We start from the raw sequence: 19,876 nt of genomic DNA on the forward strand, positions 1-19,876 counted from the left end.
TTTAATTTTCCTGAGGGAACTCACCTGAAGGACTCAATAAAGTACTTCCTATCCATCTATCTACAACAGTGCTTACCCTCACATACGAACACGCAACTGCTACAACATTACATGAAAAGGTTCCCTTTTAAGCAAAATTGTCTATTTTACATGTTCTGCTTTTGAGAAAACACGAAATGTTGAATTTACTGGTTTTATTCTAGAAGAGGTGGCAATTTGTCCGGGGTGTACACCGCCTTCCGCCCTAATGCAGCTGAGATGTATGCTCCAGCAACGCCCCGCTGCCCCGAGAGGGAGAAGCGGTAAAAAACTGGATGGATGGATGGATTTTAGAAGCCTGGAGCTCTGCCAATTATTCATCAGTCAATAACAGATGTAGGAACTGTACATTAGGATCATTTGTTATTGTTTAAAAAATAAGCTAACCTGGATTAAGTTTGGTTGATATCAGCACTTCAGTCATCCACAATTGCGTCATCAGAGAAATGGACATTGAAACAGTGTAGGTCTGACTTGGTAGGATATGTAGAGCAAACAGTGAACATAGTGAGTTCAGAGAGCATAAGAACAAGTATGAACATTTGATTATTTACATTTGATTATGTACAATCCAGGGAGGTGGGATGTGGCGGAGGGAGGGTGTTAGTCTAGGGCTGTAGTTGCCTGGAGGTGTTCTTTTAGTGCGGTTTTGAAGGAGGATAGAGATGCACATTATTTTACACCTGTTGGGAGTGCATTCCACATTGATGTGGCATAGAAAGAGAATGAGTTAAAACCTTTGTTAGATCGAAATCTGGGTTTAATGTGGTTTTTGGAGCTCCCCCTGGTGTTGTGGTCATGGCGGTCATTTACATTATGGACGTAGTTTGACATGTACTTCGGTATCAGGGAGGAGTAGAGGATTTTATAGACTTGGTTCAGTGATACCGAAGTGCTTGTCAAACTACTTCCAGAACGTAAATGACCACCATAACCACAACACAAGGGGAAGCTCCACTAACCATGTTAAACCCAGATTCTGATCCAACACAAAACGCCGGACAATTGAGGCATTTAAGGAACCCCGCCCTAACACCCCGGACAGTCCTGCAAAAGAGGACATATCTGGGGAAAAGAGGACGTATGGTCAGTCTACTTTAACTCTTTCTCCTTCTATGCCAGATCAATATGGAATGCACTCCCAACATGTGTAAAAGAAAGTGCATCTCTATCCTCCTTCAAAACTGCACTAAAACAACACCTCCAGGCAACTTTAACACATACTTGCAAACCTTGAGACCTCCGAATTCGGGAGATATGTGTGTGTGTGTGTGTGTGGGGGGGGGTTTGGTGGTAGCGGATGGTGTATATTGTAGCGTCCCGGAAGAGTTAGTGCTGCAAAGGGTCCTGGGTATTTGTACTGTTGTGTTACGGTGCAGATGTTCTCCCAAAATCTGTGCTGTCCTTCTTGTTTGGTGTGGGTTCACAGTGTGGCGCATATTTGTAACACTGTTCAAAGTTTTTTATACGGCCACCCTCAGTGTGACCTGTATGGCTGTGGACCAAGTATGCCTTAATTGACAATTAGGGTTGGGTATCGAGTATCGATTGGAACAGGGACTAACTTTCCGATTCTCCCGGAATCGTTCAAAAGTTTAAATTTCGATTACTAGTTTCGATACCCAGGCCGCCGACCGGAAAAAAATAGTAAGTCCGCCGACCCGGAAGAAGAAACCGCTGAACACCAACGAAGAAGCGCCCACCGCCGGAAGTGTTAGCATAGCCGAGCAAGTCAGTCAAGCATGGATAGCGGGCGTCGACGGTCGAAAGTGTGGCTTTATTTTACTAAAAAAAATTAAATATCGGCGAAATGTAACACGTGCGACAGGACTGTTTCGTGCTTAGGAGGGTGCACGTCGAACATCATGAAGCACCTCCGAGTTCATGGAGTACAAATAAATGCGTGTCCCGTCTTCGACAGGAGACACTATCTGTCCAGAACGCTCACGCATCCTGCCTGAGAAGAAGGACATGGTCATTCTCCGAAACAAGAACTGTCTCTGATTTTACACTGTACCTGCTGCTAATCTGGACTGGGTTTTGCAAGTTGTTTCTCATTGTTTATTTGCTTTTCTGCACCAGGTTAGCCCATCAGTGGGAGGACGGTAACATGTTTAAGTACCTGCAGCATCATACACTTATGTGTAAATGTGTTTTCATGAGGTTTTCAAAAATAAAGCTCTCTTGATGAAAGTGTACTACCCCTGTGAAAATGTATTCATAATTTATAATATTTATATTGTAGTTCATTGATGTGATATTTATATTCTAGTTGAAAACAGCCCTGTGAGGAATTTATAGTAAAGTTCATCCATCCATTTTCTACCGCTTATTCCCTTTTGGGGTTGCGGGGGGTGCTGGCGCCTATCTCAGCTACAATCGGGCGAAAGGCGGGGTACACCCTGGACAAGTCGCCACCTCATCACAGGGCCAACACAGATAGACAGACAACATTCACACTCACATTCACACACTAGGGCCAATTTAGTGTTGCCAATTAAACTATCCCCAGGTGCATGTCTTTGGAAGTGGGAGGAAGCCGGAAAAGTTCATAAAAAGTTAATATAATTAAAATTGATGGAGAATGTCAGACTATTTCATTCAGAAAGACTGTAGGTTAGCTAGCTCATTTAAAATATCCAAAACTTTTTTTAACCTGCCTTTTTTTTTTTTTTTTAAAGAAAGAATCGGAATCGAGAATCGTCAGGAATCTGAATCGAAACAAAGAGTCGGAATCGTTCGAATTCAAACAATACCCAACCCTATTGACAATCATTTCATTATCCCACTCTCTCTCTGTCCCTCCATCATAAACGTTGTTGCGTGTGCACACCTTTACAAGTTGTTTTGTATTTAACCCCTCTTAACCCTGTACGTACATTAAAAATACACGCAACCTTGACACAAAACGCCGGAAATTTGAGGCATTTAAGGAACCCCTGCCGGACACCCCGGACAGTCCTGCAAAAGAGCACATCTCTGGGGAAAAAGAGGACGTATGGTCAGTCTACCTTAACTCATTCTCCTTCTATGCCACATCAATATGGAATGCACTTCCAATATGTGTAAAAGAAAGTGCATCTCTATCCTCCTTGAAAACCGCACTAAAAGACCACTTCCAGGCAACTACAGACCTCGTTTCCATATGAGTTGGGAAATTGCGTTGGATGTAAATATAAATGGAATACAATGATTTGCAAATCATTTTCAACCCATATTGAGTTGAATATGCTACAAAGACAACATATTTGATGTTCAAACTGATAGACATTTTAATTTTTTTGCAAATAATCATTAACTTTAGAATTTGCTGCCAGCAACACGTGACAAAGAAGTTGGGAAAGGTGGCAATAAATACTGATAAAGTTGAGGAATGCTCATCAAACACTTATTTGGAACATCCCACAGGTGTCCAGGCTAATTGGGAACAGGTGGGTGCCATGATTGGGTATAAAAGCAGCTTCCCAAAAAATGCTCAGTCTTTCACAAGAAAGGATGGGGCGAGGTACACCCCTTTGTCCACAACTGCGTGAGCAAATAGTCAAATACTTTAAGAACAACATTTCTCAAAGTGCAATTGCAAGAAATTTAGGGATTTCAACATCTACGCTCCATAATATCATCAAAAGGTTCAGAGAATCTGGAGAAATCACTCCACTTAAGCGGCATGGCCGGAAACCAACATTGAATGACCGTGACCTTCCATCCCTCAGACGGCACTGTATCAAAAACCGACATCAATCTCTAAAGGATATCACCACATGGGCTCAGGAACACTTCAGAAAACCACTGTTACTAAATACAGTTGGTCGCTACATCTGTAAGTGCAAGTTAAAGCTCTACTATGCAAAGCGAAAGCCATTAATCAACAACATCCAACCATATGGAAACAGGGTTTTTACAACCCTAGAATAACACCCTACCCCCTCCACATTCCACCTCCCCGGATTGTAAATAATCAAATGTATATACATGTTCTTATGCTTTCTGAGCTTACTAGGTTCACTGCTCACTGTACATATCCTACCTAGTCAGGCCGACACTGTGTCAATGTCCATTTCTCAGATGATGCAATTGTTGATGACTGAAGTCCTGATAGCAACCAAACCTAACAGCCCTACCGCCCCAACCCCCTCCACATCCTACCCTCCCGGATTGTACATAATGTAAATAATTCAATGTCTACACTCTGATGATTAACCTGTGTGATGACTGTATCATGCTGATAGTATATATTTGTACCATGAATTGATTGACGTGGACCCCGACTTTTTAAACAGGTTGAAAAACTTATTGGGGTGTTACCATTTAGTGGTTAATTGTACAGAATATGTACTGTACTGTGCAATCTACTAATAAAAGTTTCAATCAAAATCAATCAATCAATACAGTTTCATTTAAATATGACATCTATTACGTTGGATAAGTGTACAGTTTGTGTATTTCTAAAAAGTGTACAATGTACAAAAAAAGTCCACAAATTTCATTAGTATTAAAGCTACAGAAACAAAAGAGTGTGTCAGCAGTATCAGTTCCAGATTTTGTAATACACACTTCCAATCTATCATCCTTACCAACATTCATGCGTTCCGCTAGTGTGTTAATGTGCTCGTGATTTTGATAGTAGAGAGTTTTATAGCCATTTATAAAGGAGAGATAAGACTTGGGAGTGACGTGAGTTCTTCTCCTGAATCTGAAAAACCAAAAGAGCAAAACACTTTAAGACTATATAACTGTAAACTACGTCAAGCTATAGATATATTTTTTAATTACTATCAAAAGTTCTGTACCTTTCAAAGTAGCTTTCACACGTTTCGGAAACTTTGCGGTGGTACACGCCCATGGTGGTCACCATGGAGGCTTTCACCTCTTTGGAGCAAACAATGGGGAACTCTGACAGGAAGTGCTGGGCCACGGCCACCAGCGCCTCCTCTGGCCAAGGTGCGAACCAGTCCATGGTGCAGCCGGATATCAATCCCGGGAATTTAAGGGACCTGGAACGGAACTTTGGTCCCACCTAACGACACGAGCAGATAACGTCATCAGCACGTTCGGTTTCCATCTTTTCATTCATAGATTGCACATTTCCCGCGACTAACCGGCGAGAAGCAGAGGACGACGTGCAGATTCTTCCGGGCACGTGATATGAAGTAGTCGTAGAGGTTATCAAACGTCGGCGGAATGCGAGGGAATTCTCTCTTCATCACAGGGATCAGATTTTGGGTAATCTCTTGGATCTCGTCTTTTGCAAAGAGGTTGGACACCTACACAAAAGATGATCGGCAGTTCAAGGAGAATGTATGCAAGCATTTTCTTCCACTTATCCGAGGTCGGGTCGCGGGAGCAGCAGCCTAAGCAGGGAAGCCCAGACTTCCCTCTCCCCAGCCACTTCGTCCAGCTCTTCCCGGGGGATCCCGAGGCGTTCCCAGGCCAGCCGGGAGACATAGTCTTCCCAACGTGTCCTGGGTCTTCCCCGTGGCCTCCTACCCGTCAGACGTGCCCGAAACACCTCCCTAGGGAGGCTTTTGTGGTGGCATCCTGACAAGATCTCTGAACCACCTCATCTGGCTCCTCTCCATGTGGAGGAGCAGCGGCTTTACTTTGAGTTCCTCCCGGATGGCAGAACTTCTCACCCTATCTCTAAGGGAGAGCGCCGCCACCCAAAGCTCATTTCGGCCGCTTGTACCCGTGATCTTGTCCTTACGGTCATAACTCAAAGCTCATGACCATAGGTGAGGATGGGAACGTAGATCGACCGGAGCTCCTTCTTCACCACAATGGATCGATACAGCATCCGCATTACTGAAGATGCCGCACCGATCCGCCTGTCAATCTCACAATCCAATCTTCTGTCACTCGTGAACAAGACTCCGAGGTACTTTAACTCCTCCACTTGGGGCAGGATCTCCTCCCCAACTCCACCCTTTTCCGGGCGAGAACTTGAAACAAGTTCTCCTCCCGCACTCCACACCGGGCGAGAACCATGGAATCGGACTTGGAGGTGCTGATTCTCATCCCAGTCGCTTCCCACTAGGCTGCGAACCGATCCAGTGAGAGCTGCAGATCCTGGCCAGATGAAGCCATCAGGACCACATCATCTGCAAAAAGCAGAGACCTAATCCTGCAGCCACCAAACCAGATCCCCTAAACACCTTGACTGCGCCTAGAAATTCTGTCCATAAAAGTTATGACAGAATCGGTGACAAAGGGCAACCCTCACTGGAAACGTGTCCGACTTACTGCCGGCGATGCGGACCAATCTCTGACACTGATCATTCAGGGAGTGGACCGCCACAATCAGACAGTCCGATACCCCATACTCTCTGAGAACTCCCCACAGGACTTCCTGAGGGACACGGTCGAATGCCTTCTCCAAGTCCACAAAGCACATGTAGACTGGTTGGGCAAACTCCCATGCACCCTCAAGAACCTGCCGAGAGTATAGAGCTGGTCCACAGTTCCACGACCAGGACGAAAACCACACTGTTCCTCCTGAATCCGAGTACACCTGAAAAGACCTTACCGGGAAGGCTACCCGGAAGGGAATTAAAGCTCCCATGTGATGTAGAATTGATACTTTTACTTACTTATTCAATTCAATCTCAATTCTGTACACTGCTGCTGAAATTATTGGTATTTTAACTTTAACTTAACTAAATAATAAGGCCCTCTTGTGGACAGACACAGCTTTTCAAAAATGTTTTATACAAAACAAGGCTTAGCCATACATTTTGAAACCGGGCCCAAAGCTCTGCCAACTCAGCTTAATGTGATATGAGGTTTTCAAAGTGAGGCTCTCACCTCTCCGGAAGACAGGACGTTGTTGAGGTACTCCAAGAAGGCCTCCTGTTTAATTTCGTTGTCGGTGAAAAGGAAGGTGTTGCCGCGGCCTTCGGCCCCTGTTGACTTGTACAACTTCTTCAGGTCCTCCATGAAGTTGGATATGTTATAAGACCTGAGGCAGAGAATGAACTTAATCTGAAAAATGTTTGGGAATAATACACTGATTTTGCCAAAGGAGCAGTTTTATCAGAACTACAACAGCATCACATTCTTGCAAAGAAGAGCACTGAAGAAAAGTCCTTATGGCTCATTACTCTTTACTTTTCTCTCTACTGTCGCAATTGCTTTCCAAGTTGGCTTGCTTGAGTGGTTTCAGTTGGTTCTGTCTTGCTTTTAATTTGTTTTCTGCTGATTGTGGCACACCCCTTTTGGAATGTTGATTACCTGAGCAAAAACTGTGCTTGTTGAGTTTTAAAACGTTCCAAATCAATTTGAATTGAATTGAAGTTGATGGCAAGGATGAGAAGTAGAGATGTCCGATAATGGCTTTTTGGTCGATATTCCGATACAGTCCAACTCTTAATTACCGATTCCAATATCAACAGACCATACAGTCGTGGTATGAACACATTATTATGCCTAATTTTGTTGTGATGCCCCGCTGGATGCATTAAACAATGTAACAAGGTTTTTCCAAAATAAATCAACTCAAGTTATGGAAAAAAAATGCCAACATGGCACTGCCATATTTATTATTGAAGTCACAAAGTGCATTATTTTTTTTTGAACATGCCTCAAAACAGCAGCTTGGAATTTGAAACATGCTCTTCCTGAGACAGCATAAGGAGGTTGAGGTGGTAGCGTCCCGGAAGTGTTAGTGCTGCAAGGGGTTCTGGGTTTTTGTCCTGTTGTGTTTATGTCGTGTTACGGTGCAGATGTTCTCCCGAAATGTGTTTGTCGTTCTTGTTTGGTGTGGGTTCACAGTGTGGCGCATATTGGCAAAAGTGATAAAGTTGTTTATACGGCCCCCCTCAGTGTGACCTGTATGGCTGTTGACCAAGTATGACTTGCATTCACTTGCGTGTGTGAAAAACCGTAGATATTATGTGACCTTTAAGGTTTATTGCCGTTTTGTACTTCTCCCTACGTCTGTGTACCACTACGTACAAATTTTACTTTTGGAAACAGATACCGATAATTTCCGATATTACATTTTAACACATTTATCGGTCGATATTGCCGATATTATCAGGTATTTCTAATGAAAAGTGTGATAACCATACAACCAAAACTTTTGCACAGGAAAGCGTCTGTAGAACGTGAGTCATATGTGCAGTCCATTTACCAAGCAAATGCCAACACTATGAATAATTACAGCAGTACATATGAAACACTACAAGGTAGTGTCAAACACCTTCCTGTTTCCTTTGCATTAAATGCATGACTTTAAGGAGTGTAGTTTTTACTTATTACTTAAAACATTGCCTGTACAATTGATTAAGAGAGGTAGACTCTGGAACAGATTATTTCATTTAACGTAACATTGTATGCACTGCAAAAACTGAAATCTAAGTAAATTGAAAAATCTCAAATAAGGGGGATATTTGCTTGTTTTCTTTCTGATAAGATAATTCTTCTCACTAAGCAGATTTTATGTTAGTCTTTTACTTGTTTTAAGTGTTTTGGTCCTAAATGATGTCAGTAAGATATTACAGTTTGTTGCTGAGATGTGATGACCTATATTGAGTAAAACACGCTTGAAACTAGAATAACAACTGTTGCAAAGCTGTGTCATCAACACTCACAAGTATAAAACTGCTTTTTTAAAGTAATAATTTCTTAGTTCAAGCATGAAAAAAAAAATCATGATGCCGAGCGCATATCATTATGTCAAGATAATGGCACTAGCATTTACTTCATTTGAGAATATTTTTCAACATATTGAACAAAAAGGTCTAATTTTTTTCGAACAAGAAAAGTGCACTTGTTATTAGTGAGAATATACTTATTTTAAGGTATTTTTGGCTTCATTGAAGTTAGCTTATTTTACTTGTTTTGGAAAGTCTTGACAAGCCAAATTTTCTTCTTACATTGGCAGATCATTTTTCCTTAGTTCAAATAAAATACACCTCATTTTTTTTTCTCTCCATGTTTTTGAACACCGACTTTTTGCAGTGTGGAAACAAATGTTTTGTACCCATCCATCCATTTTCTACCGCTTATTCCATTTTGGGGTTGCGGGGGGCGCTGGCGCCTATCTCAGCTACAATCGGGCGGAAGGCGGGGTACACCCTGGACAAGTCGCCACCTCATCACAGGGCCAACACAGATAGACAGACAACATTCACACTCACATTCACACACTAGGGCCAATTTAGTGTTGCCAATCAACCTATCCCCAGGTGCATGTCTTTGGAAGTGGGAGGAAGCCGGAGTACTCGGAGGGAACCCACGCATTCACGGGGAGAACATGCAAACTCCACACAGAAAGATCCCGAGCCTGGATTTGAACCCAGGACTGCAGGACCTTCGTATTGTGAGGCAGACGCACTAACCCCTCTGCCACCGTGAAGCCATGTTTTGTTTTGTACTGTCAATTAAAAGGGAACTGAGAAAAGAGACAAGAACTATATTGATGAATGGTTATTTATGCTTTAAAGTCTTACCGTCAATTGAGTTTCGTTTTTTAATGACGTCAGCTGGTGTTGCGCTGCCGGACTTTTTCAACGCAAAAAATGTGCCTTGGCTCAAAAAAGGTTGAAAAACATTGCTCTAGCGCATGGTGTTGGAACTCAGGTAATTTTGGCCCGAAGTGAGTTAATTTGATCGTTGCAAAGTTAGATATTCTCAGCTTCTTACTTGGTCAGTGTGATCTGGTTGACTTGGTACCCTGCAATGTATGAGGACAGACGAGTCAAACTCTGCTTTCCCGATCCTCCCACACCCACCAGCAGGGCGTTGCCGGTGTCCGTGCGAATGATGCGCGAGATCTATGGGAAGCATCAAACAGTCCATGTTTGACGTCTTGCCGGTGTCGTCAAAAAGCGGCGGCTGTACCTTGACCAGGTGAGTCATGGCGTCTGTGAAGAACACCAAGTCCATCGCCGCACCCCTCACTTCGTCGTTGTGCTTGGCCTGGTAGAACCTGAGTTTCTCCTCCAGGAACGCATAAGACGGCACCTGGGGGAAAGTTTCCTCAAGTTAATGGACGCCAAAAATTTCTCACGGCGCGCATTACTGAGCAGAGTGGAAGTTCATACCAGCTCGTAAATTTTGGGGGCATCGAAGCTGGCATTTTCGTCTTCCTCACCAGTCGGCTCAGGGGCTTCTCTCAGGAAGTCAACAAAGTAGGGATCATCGTGGAGGTCTCCAACCAGGCTCGGGTCGACGTGCTCTTTGACCACGCGGGTTATTGCATTCTCAAACCACTCCTTATCCTCGGGGCAAATAAACCTAAAGAAAATAAATCAGTTTGTGCCGTTTTCACTCGGGGTGTCTCGATTCAACTTTGAGATCGATCCAATATTAGAAAATAAACAAGCGGTCAAGGATTGAACAAGCAATCAATCTGCAGCATGTTGCCTCGACAGCCAGTTAACATGTAAAATGTCTTTCAACAAGCACACAAGGTTGGTCTTTTCTTGTTTTTCAGTCAAATCATTAAAAAAAAGTTAAACATGGTAGGCTATAGGAGCTAGCGGCTACACAACAGCAAAGCACACATACACGGCAAAAAGTCAGTGTTCAAAAGCAAGAAAAAAAATAAAAATAAATAAGGGGTATTTTATTTGAACTAAGCCAAATTATCTGCCAATAGAACAAGAAAATCTGGCTTGTCAAGACTTTCCAAAAGACTTTCCACTATTATGTTAGATCCACTATGGACTGGACTCTCACACTATTATGTTAGATCCACTGTGGACTGCACTCTCACTATTATGTTAGATCCACTATGGACTGGACTCTCACACTATTATGTTAGATCCACTATGGACTGGACTTTCACACTATTATGTTAGATCCACTATGGACTGAACTCTCACACTATTATGTTAGATCCACTATGGACTGGACTCTCACACTATTATGTTAGATCCACTGTGGACTGCACTCTCACTATTATGTTAGATCCACCATGGACTGGACTTTCACACTATTATTTTAGATCCACTATGGACTGAACTCTCACAATATTATGTTAGATCCACTATGGACTGGACTCTCTCACTATTACGTTAGATCCACTATTGACTGGACTCTCACTATTATGTTAGATCCACTATGGACTGGACTCTCACACTATTATGTTAGATCCACTATGGACTGGACTCTCACTATGATGTTAGATCCACTATGGACTGGACTCTCACACTATTATGTTAGATCCACTATGGACTGGACTCTCACTATTATGTTAGATCCACTATGGACTGGACTCTCACACTATTATTTTAGATCCACTATGGACTGGACTTTCACACTATTATGTTAGATCCACTATGGACTGGACTCTCATTATTATGTTAGATCCACTATGGACTGGACTCTCATACTATTATGTTAGATCCACTATAGACTGCACTCTCACTATTATGTTATTTCCACTATGGACTGGACTCTCACACTATTATTTTAGATCCACTATGGACTGGACTTTCACACTATTATGTAAGATCCTCTATGGACTGGACTTTCACACTATTATGTTAGATCCACTATGGACTGGACTCTCACACTATTATGTTAGATCCACTATGGACTAGATTCTTACTATTATGTTAGATCCACTATGGACTGGACTCTCACTATTATGGCAGATCCACTATGGACTAGACGCTCACTATTATGTTGGATCCACTATAGACTGGACTTTCACACTATTATGTCAGACCCACTCGACGTCCATAGCATCCGGTCTCCCCTAGAGGGAGGCGGGGGGTCACCCACATCTGCGGTCCTCTCCAAAGTCTCTCATAGACATAGTCATCGACGTCCCACTGGGTTGTGAGTTTTTCCTTGCCCTTACGTAGGCTTGTGCAGCCCTTTGAGACACTTGGGATTTAGGGCTATATAAATTAAAATTGATTGATTGATTGAAAAACTTCACTGTTGATTATAATCAAATTTTCACTTGATCAAACCTTTTCTAAAATTCCACATAACAAAATAAATGTATGCATGATTCCTGCTGATGTCGTATCGGATCAACATCGGTATCAGCCAATACTTCCATCCATCCATCCATCCATTTTTCTATCGCTTGCCCCTTTTGGGGTGGCGGGGGGTGCTGGAGCCTATCTCAGCTGCATTCGGGCGGAAGGCGGGGAAACCCTGGACAAGTCGCCACCTCGTCACAGGGCCATCAGCCAATACTCTAGGCTCAAATATCGGTATCGTATCAGAAGCAACAAACTTGCATAGTTTTCACACGTGCTGCCTGCAGAGCGTACCTGTCAGCCACCACCCGCGTGCATTCGCTCTTAAATAGTGCCAAGAGGGTCTTAAAGTCGTTGCACTGTTCCGCCTCCACCTTCAGCATTCCCTGCCAGATCCTGGACAAATCTCTCAAGTTGAAGATGTAGTGGAACTTGGAGGGCGTGGGCAGCATTTTTATCTGTTGCAAAGAATCATGTCAGCAACTCATCATGCATGGCTCCGCCCTAGATCTGTTCTGGAATAAACGTGGGCTTACTTTTGTCCACTGCCACACAATCCTGCCAGCAGACACCAGCTTCTTCACCATCGCAGTAATTTGCGGCTTGAACTTCCTGCACTCGTCGAAATAGCCGCAGCCAATTATGCCTGCAAAAAAAAAAAAAAAAGAGCGGTAAGACTCGTTCAAATCAGGAGTTCTTTTTCAAACCCCGTTTCCGTATGAGTTGGGAAATTGTGTTAGATGTAAATATAAACAGAATACAATGATTTGCAAATCCTTTTCAACCCATATTCAATTGAATGCACTACAAAGACAACTTGTTCAAACTCACAAACGTTATTTTTTTTTGCAAATAATCAACTTAGAATTTCATGGCTGCAACACGTGCCAAAGTAGTTGGGAAAGGGCATGTTCACCACTGTGTTACATCACCTTTTCTTTTAACAACACTCAATAAACGTTTCGGAACTGAGGAAACTAATTGTTGAAGTTTTGAAAGAGGAATTCTTTCCCATTCTTGTTTTATGTAGAGCTTCAGTCGTTCAACAGTCCGGGGTCTCCTCTATCGTATTTTAAGCTTCATAACGCGCCACACATTTTTGATGGGAGACAGGTCTGGACTGCAGGCGGGACAGGAAAGTACCCGCACTCTTTTTCTACGAAGTCACGCTGTTGTAACAAGTGCTAAATGTGGTTTGGCATTGTCTTGCTGAAATAAACAGGGGCGTCTATGAAAAAGACTGCGCTTAGATGGCAGTATATGTTGTTCCAAAACCTGTATGTACCTTTCAGCATTAATGGAGCCTTCACAGATGTGTAAGTTACCCATGCCTTGGGCACTAACGCACCCCCATACCATCACAAATGCTGGCTTTTGAACTTTGCGTCGATAACAGTCTGGATGGTTCACTTCCCCTTTAGTCCGGATGACACGATGTCGAATATTTCCAAAAACAATTTGAAATGTGGACTCGTCAGACCACAGAACACTTTTCCACTTTGCATCAGTCCATCTTAGATGATCTCGGGCCCAGAGAAGCTGGCGGCGTTTCTGGATGTTGTTGATAAATGGCTTTCGCTTTGCATAGTAGAGCTTTAACTTGCACTTACAGATGTAGCGACAAACTGTATTTAGTGGCAGTGGTTTTCCGAAGTGTTCTTGAGCCCATGTGGTGATATCCTTTACAGATTGATGTCGGTTTTTGATACAGTTCCGTCTGAGGGATCGAAGGTCACGGTCATTCAACGTTGGTTTCCGGCCATGCCGCTAACGTGGAGTGATTTCTCCAGATTCTCTGAACCTTTTGATGATATTATGGACCGTAGATGTTGAAATCCCTAAATTTCTTGCAATTGCACTTTGAGAAACGTTGTTCTTAAACTGTTTGACGCATTTGTGGACAAAGGGGTGTACCTCGCCCCATCCTTTCTTGTGAAAGACTGAGCATTTTTTTGGGAAGCTGTTTTTATACCCAATCATGGCACCCACCTGTTCCCAATTAGCCTGCACACCTGTGGGATGGTCCAAATAAGTGTTTGATGAGCATTCCTCAACTTTATCAGTATTTATTGCCACCTTTCGCAACTTCTTTGTCACGTGTTGCTGGCATTAAAATTCTAAAGTTAATGATTATTTGCACAAAAAAAAAAGGGTTTATCAGTTTGAACATCAAATATGTTGTCTTTGTAGCATATTCAACTGAACATGGGTTAGAAATGATTTGCAAATCATTGTATTCCGTTTATATTTACATCTAACATAATTTCCCAACTCATATGGAAACTGGGTTTGTATAAGACAGCTACCAAAGATTTTGTCGATGGAGGTGTTGGAAGGCAGCGTGCAGTTGAAGACGGTGAACTGCCTCTTCAGCCTCTGCGGGATGTCGTTTCGCCCACCGCCAGGGTGGATCATGGCAGCCAGCATCTGCACGTCCACAATTGTGATGAAGTCGCCGGGCTTGTCCAAGTTGTACATGCCGCCCATTTCCATCATTTGGCGGACAATCTCGTTGGTGATCTGTACCATACCATACCAACTTTATTTATAAAGCCCTTTAAAAACAAAGGGCTGTACAACACAAAGAAATAGAGGCAAAGGACAGACTAAAAAATAACATTTAAAACAGAAGTAAAATACAAACTGTATGTACTAACATATATGTGCATATATTTATTTATATGCACACACACATTCCTCACACCTGATCTCCCCATTCGTTGACAAGAGGCATATTGATGTCATCAACAAAGACTGACATCCTGCGGCCCCCAGGCGGTCCGTAGGTGCTGCCAATCCTTTTCTCGATGTAGCTCTCCACCGTGCGCTGTAATGACATATGGTTTGAAATTGTTGTATCATCAAATTCTGTCACATACATATTAATTACCAATATGTCTACATGGTTTAAACATATCGTACCACCATAATGACAGACATTAAAATACTGTAGCATAGTAAGCCCAAGTATTCATTAAAGACAAGATAGAGGTTTTATTTAACAGGTGTATATATGTATATATATAATATTTTTGGTCACTTTCAGCATCAAAGGTTGGAATTGGGAGTTAAATCAACAAAAATGATTCCCGGGCGCAGCCACCGCTGCTGCTCACTGCTCCCCTCACCTCCCAGGGGGTGATCAAGGGTGATGGTTCAGATGCAGAGAATAATCTCGCCACACCTCGTGTGTGTGTGACAATCATTGGTACTTTAACTTAACGTTAAACAAAGTTTAAACAGCAACACTATGTCTATAGAAAAATAAAACACTGTACTTTAATCATGTGATTCTTTGGCGTGCCACTAGATGGAGCCCGCATTCCACATTTTGAGAATCACTGCTATAAACAATAGAACAAGTGCACTAGAGATGTCCGATAATGGCTTTTTTGCCGATATCTGATAATCCGATACTGTCCAACTCTTAATTACCGATTCCGATTTCAACCGATACCGATATATACAGTCGTGGAATTAACACGTTTTTATGCGTAATTTTGTTGTGATTCCCCGCTGGATGCATTAAACAATGTTGCAAGGTTTTCCAAAATAAATCAACTCAAGTTATGTAGAAAAAAATGCCAACATGGCACTGCCATATTTATTATTGATGTCACAAAGTGCATTTTTTTTCAACATACCTCAAAACAGCAGCTTGGAATTTGGGACATGCTCTCACTGACAGAGCATGAGGTGGTTGAAGGTACCAGGGGGTGTATATTGTAACATCCCGGAAGAGTTAGTGCTGCAAGGGGTTCTGGGTATTTGTTCTGTTGTGTTACGGTGCGGATGTTCCCCCGAAATGTGTGTTGTCATTCTTGTTTGGTGTGGGTTCACAGTGTGGCGCATATTTGTAACAGTGCTAAAGTTGTTTATACGGCCACCCTCAGTGTGACCTGTATGGCTGTTGACCAAGTATGCGTTGCATTCACTTGTGTGTGTGAAAAGCTGTAAATATTATGTGATTAGGACGGCACACAAAGGCAGTGCCTTTATGGTTTATTGGCGCTCTCTACTTCTCCCTACGTCTGTGTACTACTCCGTACAGCGGCGTTTTTAAAAGACATACATTTTACTTTTTGAAACTAATACCGATCATTTCCGATATTACATTTTAAAGCATTTATCGGCCGATAATATCGGCAACCTGATATTATCAGACATCTTTAAAGTGCACCCATTGTTGTAACCAGTGAGGGTATTTCGCTTCTACCTGAAACATTATAGGTTCCGTGGCAGATGAGAAGTTTAGCGACTTGAACAGGTCCGTCTCAGGGTCAAATTTCTTGGCATGGCTTTTGATCATCACTGTTTTGGCCGTCCCTTGTTCACCAATCAGTAAGACTGCCTACAAGAACACAGAAAAGGAGCAATTATACGTTTTAAACACAGCATTTGAAACAAAGCCACAAAGCCACCCACCTTTAGTTGTTTTGCAATGACTTCCAGCAAGAAGGCGGTCCTTGTGTTATCCACGTTGGGCACAAGGATGGAGGAGTAGTCCGGCACGTGGTCTGTTGGATATTCATACTCGCCCACGTGATGGTTCCAGTGACACCATTGACCTGGGAAAGACGGTCCATGTTAAGAGCATCTGCACTAAAAAAACTGAAATCTAAGTAAGATGAAGTATTTCAAATAAGGGTGATATTTGTTAATTTTCTGTCTGATAAGATCATTCTTCTCACTAAGTGGATTTTATGTCAGTGTTTTACTTGTTTTAAGGGTTTTGGTCCTAAATGATCTCAGTAAGATACTACAGGTTGTTGCTGAGATTTCATGACCTATATTGAGTAAAACATGCTTGAAACTAGAATATCAACTGTTGCAAAGCTGTGTCATCAACACTCACAAGTAGAGATGTCCGATAATGGCTTTTTTGCCGATATCCGATATTCTGATATTGTCCAACTCTTAATTACTGATTCCGATAACAACCGATACTGATGTATACAGTCGTGGAATTAACACATTATTATGCCTAATTTTGTTGTTAGGTGGTGGGGGGATGGGAGGTTGGTGGTAGCGAGGGTGCATATTGTAGCGTCCCGGAAGAGTTAGTGCTGCAAGGGATATTTGTTCTGTTGTGTTTATGTTGTGTTACGGTACGGATGTTCTCCCAAAATGTATTTGTCATTATTGTTTGGTGTGGGTTCACAGAGTGGCGCGTAGTTGTAACAGTGATAAAGTTGTCTATACGGCCACCCTCAGTGCGACCATTATGGCTGTTGACCAAGTTTACATTGCATTCACTTATGTGTGTGTTAAAACCGCATATATTACGCGACTGGGCCGGCGCGCTGTTTGTATGTAGGAAAAGCGGACCTGACGACAGGTTGTAGAGGACGCTAAAAGCAGTGCCTCTAAGGCACGACCCCCAATAATGTTGTCCGGGTGGAAATCGGGAGAAATTTGGGAGTATGGTTGCCCCGGTTTTAAAAAGTAATTACCGTATTTTACGGACTATAAGTCGCAGTTTTTTTTCATAGTTTGGCCGGGGGTGAGACTTGTACTCAGGATCGACTTATGTGTGAAATTAACACATTACCGTAAAATATCAAATAATATTATTTATTTCATTCACGTAAGAGACTAGACGTATAAGATTTCATGGGATTTATGGATTAGGAGTGACAGATAGTTTGGTAAAGGTATAGCATGTTCTATATGTTATAGTTATTTGAATGACTCTTACCATAATATGTTAGGTTAACATACCAGGCACCTTCTCATTTGGTTATTTATGCCTCATATAACGTACACTTATACAGCCTGTTGTTCACTATTCTTTATTTATTTATTTTAAATTGCCTTTCAAATGTCTATTCTTGGTGTTGGATTTTATCAAATACATTTCCCCAAAAAATGCGACTTATACTCCAGTGCGACTTATATATATTTGTTTCCTTCTTTATTGTGCATTTTCGGCGGGTGCGACTTATACTCCGGAGCTACTTATCCTCCGAAAAATACGGTAATTTTACTTTTTGAAACCAATACCAATAAATTCCGATATTACATTATAAAGCATTTATCTCTACAACTCTACTTACAAGTATAAAACTACTTTTTCAAAGTAAAGTAATTTCTTACTTCAAGCATGACAAAAAAAATCACAATGTCGAGCGCATATCATTATGTCAAGATAATGGCATTTGCTTTAATTTAAGAATATTTTTCAACATAAGCAAAAAGGTCTCTTTTTTTTCTACCAAGAAAAGTACACTTGTTATTAGTGAGAATATACTTAATTTAAGGCTTGTTCTATTGGCAGATAATTTTGCTTGGTTCAAATAAAATACACCTCATTTTTGTATTTTTTTTTCTTGTTTTTGAACACTGACTTTTTGCAGTGTGTACGATTACACACCCCGACTTAAACAAGTTGAAAAACGTATTCGGGTGTTAACATTTAGTGGTCAATTGTACGGAATATGTACTGAACCGTGCAATCTACTAATAAAAGTTTCCATCAATCAATCAATACAAACTGTAATGGAAGTGAGCATACCACTGTTATCGACCATGTACTCAAATATGGTCTCTCCCTCCTTGGTGTGAGGCAAATCGATGTTGGTGGTGTGTTCTCGGAGACAACCCTCCAGTTTGTCGCGGTCGTCCAACTCCAAAAGGGCCCCCAGACTCCACATTAGACCGAAGACAAAAAGGCGCTCCAGGTGTTTATCACATACTAGGCCGCCCATCTGCTTGGTTGGGATAAGGCCCTCCAGCAGATTGACGGACTGAAACACAGATCCAAACATAAACAGATTATTTTGTGTTTGTTCTTATTCTGTGAATGTTTACATACCTGCATGATGTAGTTGCACTCTAAAAATGCCATCTTCGGCTTCAGGTTGAGCCTCATGAATGTATAAGCGTCCCAAAATATCCTGTCATACAGAGCAATGATCTGCTCTGCTTCGTCAACACTACGCTTGTTTGTCCAACCCTGGGAAAAAAAGTGTTACATTTAGTTTTTGTTGTTTTTGTCCCGTGTATCAATCAATCAATGTTTATTTATATAGCTCTAGATCACAAGTGCCTCAAAGGGCTGCACAAGCCACAGCGACATCCACGGATCAGCACCCATATAAGGTCAAGGAAAAACTCAAAACCCAGTAGGACTTCAATGTGGATGACTATGAGAAACCTTGGAGAGGATTGCAGATGTGGGTGACCCCCCCTTTTAGGGGAGACCGGATGCAATGGACGTCGAGTGGACCTAACATAATAGTGTGGGAGTCCAGTCCATAGTGGATCTAATATAATAGTGTGGGAGTCCAGTCCATAGTGGATCTAACATAATAGTGTGGGAGTCCAGTCCATAGTGGATCTAACATAATAGTGAAAATCCAGTCCATAGTGGATCTAACATTATATTGTGAGAGTCCAGTCCATATTGGATCTAGTTAATAGTGTGAGAGTTCAGTCTATAGTGGATCTAGCATAAATATTGTGAGAGTCCAGTCCATAGTGGATCTAACATAATAGTGTGAAAGTCCAGTCCATAGTGGATCTAACAATAGTGTACAAGTCCAGTCCATAGTGGATCTAACATAATAGTGAGAGTCCAGTCCATAGGGGATCTAACATAATAGTGTGAAAGTCCAGTCCATAGTGGATCTAACATAATAGTGTACAAGTCCAGTCCATACTGGATCTAACATTATATTGTGAGAGTCTAGTCCATAGTGGATCTAACATAATAGTGAGAGTCCAGTCCATAGTGGATTTAACATAATAGTGTGAGAGTCCAGTCCATAGTGGATCCAACATAATAGTGAAAGTCCAGTCCATAGTGGATCTAACATAATAGTGAGAGTACAGTACATAGTGGATCCAACATAATAGTGTTATTCATCCTCTGCTCAAAAGACGTAACCTCGATCCCG

The 19,876-nt window shown here is 42.0% G+C and overlaps 1 protein-coding gene across 1 annotated transcript in view; it reads right to left on the reverse strand.

The window, feature by feature from the left end:
• LOC133568737 (dynein axonemal heavy chain 8-like) overlaps positions 1-19,876 on the reverse strand; it is a 149,053-nt gene that overhangs the window by 52,690 nt on the left and 76,487 nt on the right. The window contains exons 45-59 of the mRNA XM_061920846.1: positions 18,793-18,933; positions 18,493-18,724; positions 16,404-16,546; positions 16,195-16,329; positions 14,683-14,805; positions 14,285-14,498; positions 12,515-12,624; positions 12,273-12,436; positions 10,083-10,275; positions 9,880-10,002; positions 9,682-9,812; positions 6,841-6,994; positions 5,139-5,303; positions 4,830-5,056; positions 4,614-4,732 (exon numbers count right to left, since the gene is read on the reverse strand). Coding sequence (XP_061776830.1) covers positions 4,614-4,732; positions 4,830-5,056; positions 5,139-5,303; positions 6,841-6,994; positions 9,682-9,812; positions 9,880-10,002; positions 10,083-10,275; positions 12,273-12,436; positions 12,515-12,624; positions 14,285-14,498; positions 14,683-14,805; positions 16,195-16,329; positions 16,404-16,546; positions 18,493-18,724; positions 18,793-18,933 — 2,374 coding nt within the window. The remainder of the gene's footprint in view (positions 1-4,613; positions 4,733-4,829; positions 5,057-5,138; positions 5,304-6,840; positions 6,995-9,681; positions 9,813-9,879; positions 10,003-10,082; positions 10,276-12,272; positions 12,437-12,514; positions 12,625-14,284; positions 14,499-14,682; positions 14,806-16,194; positions 16,330-16,403; positions 16,547-18,492; positions 18,725-18,792; positions 18,934-19,876) is intronic.

This window comes from Nerophis ophidion, linkage group LG14, assembly GCF_033978795.1.
Source record: "Nerophis ophidion isolate RoL-2023_Sa linkage group LG14, RoL_Noph_v1.0, whole genome shotgun sequence".
Taxonomy (NCBI): Eukaryota; Metazoa; Chordata; class Actinopteri; order Syngnathiformes; family Syngnathidae; genus Nerophis; species Nerophis ophidion.